The sequence below is a fragment of the Halichoeres trimaculatus genome, unplaced genomic scaffold, assembly GCF_033239565.1.
Source record: "Halichoeres trimaculatus isolate MK-OKI-2021-1 unplaced genomic scaffold, fHalTri1.1 fHalTri1_scaffold_8, whole genome shotgun sequence".
In the NCBI taxonomy this organism is placed as follows: Eukaryota; Metazoa; Chordata; class Actinopteri; order Labriformes; family Labridae; genus Halichoeres; species Halichoeres trimaculatus.
Window position 1 is genome coordinate 29109768 of NW_027437186.1, and position 10888 is coordinate 29120655.

The 10888-nt window shown below is 40.2% G+C and overlaps 1 protein-coding gene and 1 long non-coding RNA gene across 3 annotated transcripts in view; one reads left to right on the top strand and one right to left on the bottom strand.

The window, feature by feature from the left end:
- Positions 1 to 2835, top strand: part of LOC141794793 (uncharacterized) — an 11157-nt gene extending 8322 nt beyond the window's left edge. The window contains exon 4 of one of the 2 annotated variants that reach the window (XR_012598557.1): positions 2762 to 2835. This is a non-coding gene — a long non-coding RNA (uncharacterized LOC141794793). The remainder of the gene's footprint in view (positions 1 to 2761) is intronic. The other variant, XR_012598558.1, reaches the window with a different exon arrangement.
- On the bottom strand, positions 584 to 10274 carry bmp5 (bone morphogenetic protein 5). The gene is made up of 7 exons (XM_074675315.1): positions 9329 to 10274; positions 6865 to 7057; positions 3247 to 3395; positions 2684 to 2881; positions 1896 to 1972; positions 1643 to 1753; positions 584 to 1499 (listed from the first exon to the last, which is right to left on the bottom strand). The coding sequence occupies exons 1-7, from the start codon at positions 9807 to 9809 to the stop codon at positions 1350 to 1352; spliced, it is 1359 nt and encodes a 452-aa protein (XP_074531416.1). The 5' UTR covers positions 9810 to 10274; the 3' UTR covers positions 584 to 1349.
- Between the last annotated feature and the right edge of the window lie 614 nt (positions 10275 to 10888).

The following is a 10888-nucleotide window of genomic DNA, read 5'->3' on the forward strand; positions in this document are numbered from 1 at the left end:
CCACTGTTTCCAGTAGTGAATCTGAGCTCTTTACAGATGGCAACATCGGAAAACATGACTGTAAGCACGCAGACATGTGCGGTGGACATCACATAAATAATCTGATGGATGTTATCTCGCTCCATAACCAGGAAGGGGTCTCTTTAAGATATACATTTCTCTGCTTGCAGCCTCATGATAATCACCCTTTTGGGTTGTTTGAAGGTCAAAATTTGGCCTTACTGCAAACATTGTACCACAAGTATTACCCCTCTCCAAGAGTATGTCAACAGGCGCTGTGGGTGGACCCCTAGTTTATATCAGTCTTGTCAAACATTTATAAACTATGCACGAGTCCTGCAGCAGTTTGTAAAACATCCGCTGAGCTCCAAACAGAAAGAGGACGACGTAAATATGAGAGGGAATCAGGACTTACAGCTTGAAGAGGGCAAGATTTAATACATCTTTTCATCTCTCTGGAGGCTGTGAGGTCGAGTAAATTCAAAGCAAGAGATAAGAGATTTCCAAGTGGTACATTTATTAAAATACACATCATTCTACAATCAGATATACTGTCCCCCAAAGAGCTAAAATTAGTGTGAAGTTTAAAAAAGGTTTGCAGCTATGGCAGAGTCCAGAGAGAAGTGAGAAAACAATGTTTATGGAAGAGTTTCATTCCAGACTGACATAATCCCCCTTCTGAGGACACACTCTCTTAAGAAAAAAAGTATCTGGCTTGGAAAAGGTGAAACAGTGTCAGTGCTGAGAGATGGTGACAGCTTGAAAATAGCTCTGGGCAGCTTGGTTTAGATTAGCGAACACTCACTATATTTTTCCACAGATCCTATTTGATTTCCAACAGCCTGTTCAAGTTGTGACGTTCATGACACACTGCAGTATCTCTATCTTTTCAAATATATTATCAAACAGCTCTGAACAATTATTAGTCTTATTATGAACAGTTACAGAAAAGCACATCATATGCTGAGACATCCAATTGTTATTCTGCATGGCTGAGTGAGCATTCAGCCCACAGGTGTATTGTTAAGGCTGAAAAATGAGCGAGAGGGGAAGTGATCTTATGCATTTTGACTCCAGTGAATAGTTAGCTCATATAATTTATCATACAGACCTAATAAAGAGAGAGTATATGCCCATGGACACAAATGATACATGATAACTAACGTAGAGAAAATCAAAAACTTTGTCCTAATCATTTAAATATAACAATATTCAGTGCTATCTTAAAAAAAGAGAATAAATTAGGTAGTAAAACTTTATATACATAATACTGTACATCACATCACACCTGCAGCATGTTTTCCAGCGATTCCCACACCACATACCATAAGTTAAAGCTAGTCTTGCCGTTAATGACAACCACAAGACCGAACTACCATATTTCTGTATTTCTTGAGGATGACGTTGGAGCTATCATCAAAGTAAAGCACTGATATTGCGTTGAGCTTGGTTGGGGCACAGCACGGCTTTGGCACGTTGTCAGGAAACATTAAATGGACCTATAAATGAGAGTAAGTAGGTTTAAGAGAGGCGTAACAGCAGCGAGTTTGGAGTGAAATATAACTGCTAAGAACATTATGGCGGCTTATAACAGGGTTTTTATTGCAGCACACATGTGCGGCGCACTCTAAAGAATACTTACCAGGGTTTGCACAATTGCATGATTTGTTGCGTTCATGTGTGCGTTGAGTGGAAAAGAGCATTCACCGTCGCAGTAAAAAGCAGCATAGCCCTCAGGTGCAATGATCCAATCCTAAACAAAAAAAATGAGCTTCTTTTATTTATGACACATGGTGGGTTTTCTAAGAGTTCGTTTTAAGCTCAATAAAAATATGCTGCTCATTGTGTTTGCTTGTGTTTTAAATGTTGAGTGAATTCAAATAAATGCACGTTACCTGCCAGCCCAGATCTCGGAAACTGACGTAGAGTTCATGCTTCTTGCAGGCTTGTTTCTGTTCGCTCACGTTGTAATCTAGAAAATGGGGAAAACTTTACTTTACATCAGAAAATAAAGTTTCATTTCTGTTTCTTAACCTTTGAAATGTTCATAATGAAGACATCTAAACCCTGAAATTTCTAAACAAGTGCAGAAGAAAAACAAATGCAGAAAAGTTTAAACAGCTGATGTTTTGTGAGACTGCAGAATCCTGTTGTTCTATGAAAATGTGTAATTATTTCAAAAGATGTCACTGAGACACAAAGAAAAAAGGACCTCTTTCGATACCATGCTAAGTTCTTAATTTATGAAAAAATGACAATCACAACATCCTGATTTATAGTTTTTTTAAACTGCACTTTTCAATAAGCTCAAAATGACAGTTTTCTCAATTTTCTCAAATACTCAACAATTCTATGCAAGACCATCATCCAGGGGGTTTGAAGACGTTGAGCTTTTGCTCACAATCTTCTGATGTTCTTTGTGGTTTCTTTTTGGGTTGTGAACAACAAACCATCATAGTCAAAACACTTTAAAAATAAAGTCTTTGGACAAAAATTAATTAATGCGGTTTTATATGTGATTTGATTGTGTTTCATTGCCAAAAGGCCAACAACTGTGGTGATACCCTGCAGCAGGAAATCGAGTCATTTTTCCTGACAGCCTGAAGGGCAGCTGAAGGGATGTTTTTTAAAAGCATCAAATGAGAGGATCACATGTGGAGGATTAGTATAAAAACCATCATACCTCCGGGTTTTGGTGCCCTCGAAGACTCTTGTTGATTAGTTGATTTATTGCGATTGTGGTTCTTTTTCTTCCCACCAGCAGCTCTGACAGAGCGAAGCAACACCCCACTGGCCTTGAAAAAAGCTACCAGGAACGGCTGTTTGGACTGAGGCCCGTTCCTCCCGATGATTCCAGCAGATTTTATGTTGATACTTCGTCCTTTAAAAAAACAGAAGGTAAATAAAACCTGCAGAAGACTGAAGAAAATGGAATATATATTGTCCTTTAATAGCTGCTTTAAGGTGATTCTACAGTCAAGCACCTTCATAAAGTCCAGGTCAAGCCATTAATCTTACTTCTGAATTTATGGCTATTTTATATGTGGTACAAAATGACAGTAATATTAAAACATATGAGGACTATGTTGCCTGGAGTCAGTGAAAATATCAGTTTTTATCAAATGCAGACACTTGAGACGGATGAACTTCCTGTGCTTTTCCAAGTTCCAAGAGTCTCAGATAAATATGAGGAGTATTAAACTAATCGAATGTGAAATCTAGATGGTAAAATTGAACTCCACTTGCCATCTACAGTCTCCACACAGAGCTGCAGGCCCAAGTTCTGCTGCGGGTTCATCACCCAGTGGTTACTGGTCGCTGTGATGTCAAACACCAGCCAGCCTCCATCGGACGCCTGGACCTTTTTGGAGTCGAGCAAGAATGTCTCTGCATCTCTGGAGGTAAGGAAAAAAACACAATGAAATGAACATCTGCAGTAAATAGACTGCAGTTTTTATGGTGCAAGCTCAAAAAGCCGACACAGTCACGCTAGTGAGGGCTGCTTCTTCTCCTAGTGTGTGTGCAATGTTATCAAGTGGAAATGACTTGAAATGTTGCTTAGATGGGTGTGGGTGTTTCTATTTTAGAGATGCATAATGATAAAAAGAAACCATGTGCTTATGCAAGTGAGAGGACAGCTAAATGAGGTTTCGATGACTGATCACAAATGAATTCTAAAGTCCAAACTTTGCTGCAGGAAGCTAAAATCTGAGGGACTTTTCAAAGTAAACATTTGTCTTTAAAAAGCTCTCAGTATTGAAAACTTCTGATATGATAAAAGTAATGAGTTATTTCTGTGTGTCAGTGCTGAGCTGGAGATAAAAGAGCAAAAGAAACTGTTGAAGACCCTTCGACTTAGAATGAGCTGCAGGGTTGTTTTTCAATATACATGCCAAGATTTCAGTTAGATGATTAACAAAGAATTTCAGTAGTTCTGAATCATGTTCATCAACCTGTGTGTATTTTTACCATAAGCCTGTCATGAGACATCCATCATCTCTTAGTTGAAAATCCCCAGACTGCAATTTGCATTGGAGTTCTTTCAAATCACAGAGCGGATAAGGCGATGCCTGGTTAGTTTTTGTGGTTCCATGGTGCTCGACTGCAGGACAAAGATTTTCCATTTGGCCCTAATAATCCAGATGATATTCATGTGTTTATTACACATGTAATAAATCTGAACCTCATGAGGAATTTAACCTGAGGTTGTGTGTTATGAGTGACATGCGGCCGAACTTCCTTTTTAACATTCACAGCATTAAGCTAATATCCTGTGATAACTTAGTTTGTTCTGGTAAGTTTTCACTATTTTAGAGCCAAATTCAAGAGGAATAAGTCAATCCTGTTCCTTTCACTGTGGTAACTGGATCCACAGAGTGTTGTGGGGAGTGATAGCAGGGACGGGGGTAGAGTAGACAGTCCATGAGGAGTTATGTTCCTGGTGCCCCTGTGCCACTCTTCTCTAATAGAAATTCATGTTCAGTAGCAAAGGTCAGCCCCAGTGTAGGACGTACAGAGACGTTGATTTAAGAGGTCAGGTGAATTTGTCGTCCTCAGTCATTAAAGGCACCCTGAAGAGACTTTGACCTCTTGTGCTGGAGCAACATAGCACACTGTGTTTTAAAGTTCCTCATGTTTTTAAGTATCTTATGTCGTTTTTAAGTAAGGAGACGGGCACTTGAGCTGTCACCTTGTTTTTATAATTTATACAGTCCTCGGTCACGAGAAATCTCAGGAGAAAGTCCAAGAACTACAACAATACTTTCAGAGGGATTTTTCTTTAGCTGTCCAAACTGAGGGAACTCTTTGAATTTACCCTCAGTTTAACCCACGCATGTGTTTTTCACCTCTTTGTTGGCTACACAAACGTTTTGCTACTGTTGAAGACTATAAACAAACCGCAAAACTAGCCAAGCCATTTGATTCAGAATTCATCTCAACACTTTTTCAATTGTTTAAATTCATGCCAGAAAAAGCAACAGGGAAGAAAACACGTAACAGGCAAACATTAATGTCAACACCAAAGGTTTTAAATTCTACTATAATTGGCTAACTGTTTAAAGACACAGTCAAGAATCACATCATAAGTGTTTTAAGGGAAAACAGTTGAAAAACAAAAAAACAATTTGAGACCAAAAAACCTTGTGCATGATGATTAAGATCAGCATTTCTAGTCATATCTTCTACTAATATTGCTCTGACATACAGCTCACTTATCAGACAACCCTGAATGAACATTGAAGAAGTACTTTGTAAAGTTTTGATATGAAATGAGTGAAGGCAGAGCTAAAAAGATCCTATCTGGACCTGATCCAACAGGAGATATCAGCTTACTTTCAGCCTTACGCTGCCCCAACAGTTTTATTCTTTCTACCGTTCTACTTCATCCACAAGCTACCCATACTTTATAATACACAAGTGGCTCCTACAGAAACAACCAACTGAACAGCATGGGCAGTAAATTTGGTTGTACAGAGCAGCAGATATGTATGATATGTTGAACACAAACATGACAGAACAGTGCTCTTTAAAAACTGAATTGTTTATAGTTTTTATGTTTGAGGAAAGAAACCCTAGCCTGAGTGATTTATTGTGAAACACATACACCACTGTTATTTCTTAGACTTCTCACCCAGGGAAAGATTTGTTCTTCTTCCTGAACACTAATGAAAACATGCTATTCACCGTGAAAACGTGTGTGAAAACTTCAGCTGAACAGTCGTCCCCTTTAAGATGGCAGAGTCCATTGACTTGGACCTTTTCAAAGCCCAGGAGAGCCATATCTCCCCTTCAATCACCCACACACATTTTTGGCAAGCAAATGTGGGCCCACTTTTAAGTACGCCCTTGTGTATTCAGCTATGTCATAGTTTAAACTTCCGGAATATTGTTAAGGCAGGCAGGTGGTGGGCATAACAGTGACCGCGGGAACCCTCGAGGGAGCCCCCTACTCCCCCCTAATATGGGCCCTCATGGTTTCATCTAGGACACGGACAGCTTGGCAAGCAACACAAGACGAGTGATAACTGATGGACCTTCCAAGCTTCGTAAGTGGACAACTCGCTAATGGAGTTCTCTTTATCCGAGGACTATATTTGTAAGGCAGACACGGTGCGAATGAAGGAGAGCAGAGATGAAGATAGACGGCTGTTCTTTATGAGTGGAGAAGTTCAACTGTGTGAGACCAAAGCTGTGACTGTAAAGTGAGATAACTTTAGGGGATACATTTATTGAGTTTTCCTTTAACAGCAATGTTACACCAGTTCTTGGTTTATTTTTCTCTGACTGTGTAGCTGCAACCACAATGTTTGCTGTCTACTTTGTTTTCACAGCATGCAAGGATGGACACAGATCCACAAACTGTGTATTTTGTCACATTAAATAGATAAGTTCTCTGGTTCTTTTGGGGCAGTATGAGGCCAAAAAAATCCTTTTAGTATCTTAAAACATAATGCATGAAATAGATAAACACTTTTAATCTGTAATACTTTATATGAAGTAACTATTTAGTTAACTATTAGTACTTCTTGGACAAAAAGTTAAGGTTGTGCATTTCTTTTCTTTCTAAGATATTGAAGGCCTAAGAAGAAAAAAATCCTTTGTAAAAATATTGCTGCAGTCATTGTTTTAGTGATATCAATAACAGATATTAATACACAGTGTAAAAAAACAGGATTATGCTTCAGCTGTGTGAAGTAGAGCTACTTTGAATCTGTAATATTTAACTGGCTGAAAATTTTTTGACTTTAAGAAATTGAATTCTAAAAGAGAAAAGTAACCTTTGCTGTAAAATAGATGTTAAAGAATTCTGTTTACATCTAAAATCTCCTTTGTGTGTGTGTGTTTGCTCGATGAGGCACTTACTTGTTCTGATACTCCTTGATGACCTGATATATGGACACCTTCAGAGTGATATTGTCATAGCGAGCATGACTGCGGTCCTTGTAGATCCGAAACTCTGCAGCAGTCACCGCCTCGCCATCCGGGATCTGGGTCAGATCAAAACGGAACTCCTTGTAGTGTCTCCGTTGGTGAGAAAAATCTTTATCTTTCTCGACTGGGAAAGAAAATAGTCTGTGATGAATTTCATTTTTACTGGCAGAGAGAAAAGCTCACACTGATCAAAAAATATGACTTCAACTCCTGAACTGCTGCGTGTGTTGCTCAAAGTAGGAAATATGGCAGCATTAAGGTACAGAAAGAGAGTAATTTATCACATCTTCTTTTACATTCCAGGTCCAATGCAAACATTTTCACTACCAACAAAAGCACTTTCCAGTTCATTAAATCAGTCAACTGAATACAGGTAGCAGTTCCCAGACAGGCCCTCTACTGTGTGCCTTACTGCATTCTCTGGCCATGATAAATGGGCTGTCAGTTTAGAAAAACAGGCTGATTTCAATTAAAGACACTTTGCTCTGCTCCTCAAGTGAGAGGAGAGACCAGACAGGATTCTTCAGCGTCCTGTGAGTGTGGACTCTGACCTCATTTCTGACCTTTTCATGACCTCCTTTAGGTTTATACAGTTTTAATAACACTGGGCTTTAAACTAACATTTCTATAAAACAGCATGTCACTGTGATAAATCCTTTTAGGCTTTCATGTTACATAGATATTTTTCTGTATGGAAATAAAACTCTCAGGCATAATTTAATGGGTTTTTATCTATCCAATAAGATAAAGCCTTGCAATGCCATGAAAACATCAAAGCGCCTTATCAGCATTATGAAAATGACAAAAGATAGATTCGCTACCACCATCTCACACCCTTGCCTCCAAGCAGAGAGGAGATATGCGTCTGAGGTCAGTATATTGTCTGACATCCGCGGTGATATCATGCAGTGCACTTCCCTGATATTTTATCAAGTGAGAGCGCCTGCGGCTACTTAGCACACACAGGTCAAAGGTCAGACCTAACTTTTACCTACTGAGCCTGCTCAGTTATATTAACCACGGGCAGTAATATGAAGCAGAAGTGCCACTGAGACCAGCCTTTAATGTCAAAGACGTGATATAGGCTCAGTCAGTGCAGTCTTTTTTCTCCTGTCGGCCTCACCTTGACAGGATCAATATTTTGTTTCTAAGATTAATGGATTATTGAGGGTTTTGCTCCTCTTGTATCACATATATGAAGGTGTTTTTTGTGTTAGGCCTTTACATTTTAATGTTTAAAGTGCGCACATTAAACTGTGTGAAATGCCACATGTAAAACAGTTGAGGTCAGCAGCTATATGTGGTTGTACTGTAATAAAGACAGAGCCCCATTGAACACTTCACTGACAGTCCCCAGAACGAGAGCGGAGCCTTCAAGGCTGACAGTGTACATGCCCTGCTATAGTGGTAAGTGGAAACAGATGGGCAGGCCAAGGTGAGGGATTAGACGTCTAAGCGACTCTGCACAAATTCATTTTTACATGTTTTCCTTAAAATTTATTAAAATCACACCAACATTGCAATATCAACATAATATCATAAGTTTACAGTGTTTTTGATGTTCATTTAGGTTTTTGCTTAATATTTTACAGAGGATTTCCTCAGCCTGGTCAATATTTCATCTCTATTAAAGACAGATAAATACTCCAAGTAACACAAATATAGGAAACTGATTCCCCGATTCTCCTCTGTGACAGATCCTGAATAGAAACAGGCATAAGTCAATATCGCTTCCCTTTAACAACGGGAAATAATTTAGACCAATTTTCTCAGGGTCAGACAGTCATCTGATAAGTTTCTCTAAGCTGCAGGGTTAGGGGTCATAGCTACTGAACAAACACAATCATCCTACACATCAGGCACTTTTTAATCGAGAGCAGCACAAATTGTCTGGGTCAAAATGTGGAGACTGCTTCTGTTAGACGCACAATATTTCACTCAAGGTGAGGACATCAAAACTTAACTCATCAGAGGAGTGATGCAGTGAACTCATACGTGTTAAGATTATTGAAATAAAATGCTTTGACAGGAACTCTCAAATTTATGACCTTAAAGCTACCAGACAGACACTGACATTGTATAAAGTGATTGGAATAGGCTTGAAAACATCCTGCAATGTTTTAGAGTACCTGTCTATAGTTTGCACTTAGTGCAATTTTAAGCTTTTATCCAATTCAAAGTTTGAGGCTGAAAAAAGGCAAACTAAACCATTTCAATTATTTTTTTTTTGCAGCCAAGAACACGAGATTATATGGAACGTTGAATCGTTGAGGGACTCTCATTTGAGATCTAGCTATTTTCCCCAACTGTACCTCAATTTAATTATTAAACAACTGTACATCGCCTGCAGTCAAAAATAATTCAAGAAAACCTAGTGAGAAAATATGCAACTTACCTAAATTGACAAAACTCATCACCATGTCTGCGTCATTGAGGAAGTTGCTCTCGTGCGCGGAGGTGAGCGCCGGGTTGTGGCCTAACAGAGGAGCCGCGCGATAAGGCTGCGGCACGCGGGAGTATGCAGCGTGCTGCGGGCTGTAGTAACCCCTCCTGGAGTGCCCTTGAGCCTTGGCACTAAAGCTCTTCCCCACGCCATCCTCTTCCTCCACGGCCATGGCGTTGTACAAGTCGAGCATGAAGAGCGGCGCGGAGGACGCCTGCTTCCCGGGGCTGAAGGGCCTCGGCCGGTGAGGTAAACCCAGGATGGAGAGGATCTCTCGCTGGATCTCCCTGCGTTCATGATTACGCAATCTCCTGTAAATAAAACTGGAGTGCACATGGTTGTCACTTAAGCCGCAATGAGTGCAGGACAGAAAACTCAGGCAGCTCCACGCAAGTCCCAGTATCGCACGGTGCAAAGGTGATAACGCTGTCATCTTGACAAATGTGGATTTAAAGTTGACCTACATCGCACTCTTCAAGCAAAATCAAAAACGTATATCCTTACTCAAACCAAATCATAGTTTTTCCATTTTGTGAGGAAGCTCCACAACTTTTCACGGTGGCTTTTCCCCACTCAGCCCTTCTACACTTGAGGTTTCAACCCGCAGAAAAGTCGCCGCTCCTCTCCTGTGCGCGCACTTCTTCCAGCAGTTTGTACTCCTCCAGGGTCCATCTAAGTCTCAGCTGCCTCACCAAGTATTTATGGAGCTGTGACCCTGTCCCTCACCTTACTCCTCTGTGATGCAAAAACACGGAGGTACGCCCATAAAGTCGATGGATAACGTCGGAGTTTCCAGTGGGTGAAATGAGTTGAACTGTGTCAAAAACGCATCGAGAGCTGCACTCCGCTCATGTCCCGGCGCGTATTTTACTTTTTTTCGTCCCCGGGGAAAGTTTGGGGGCTTGTTGCCCTCTGAGCCCATCCCACACTCAACGTCTGTTTTTGCATCCACCTCTAGCGGCCGCAGTAAAACTCCAGCCCGCTCCCATGATGAATGTGGCGGCTCGGGAGTGTAAAAGGAGACACTTGAAATCTGAGAGGCCGTCTTAACGAGTGAAAGAATAATGACAGAGCCTTTTAATCACCTCAAGTTATTGAAGTCCCAGTGTTTATGGGAGAGGGCTGCAGCTGCATTCAGCACCAACAACAAGGAGCCTGTTTTCATACTGCAGGGATTAATAACCTAATAACCCCTTAGGATAAGTAGAAAAATCATTAGATAGTCTGCACAACTTGAAATTTGTCCACTTTTTTTTTACATTGTGATGATCACTGCTCCAGCCATAAATCTCATGGTTTGCAGATCAGGAAAAGGATGAAGTCCCGCGCCACTGATGAAAACACAATTCAAATTCAGTTCAAACGCCACTAATCAACCGCAGATCTCTATACTCTACGAGTCCCATCTTCCACCTATTAAACTTTACTTTAAAGTTAATTTAAAACAAACAAACTCAATAAAAGATTCTCCACTCCCAGAATTTAGTAAACAACATGTTGTACTAACTGTGC

What these genes read in the sequence shown, in the direction of transcription:
- bmp5 (XM_074675315.1), bottom strand. Translation starts at nt 9,809, where the DNA reads ATGACAGCGTTATCACCTTTGCACCGTGCGATACTGGGACTTGCGTGG. An exon ending in ATCAAGGAGTATCAGAACAA is followed by an intron (nt 3,396 to 6,864) that starts GTAAGTGCCTCA and finishes CCTTACCTCCAG; the next exon opens with AGATGCAGAGACATTCTTGC. An exon ending in ATGCAATTGTGCAAACCCTG is followed by an intron (nt 1,500 to 1,642) that starts GTAAGTATTCTT and finishes TCTCATTTATAG; the next exon opens with GTCCATTTAATGTTTCCTGA.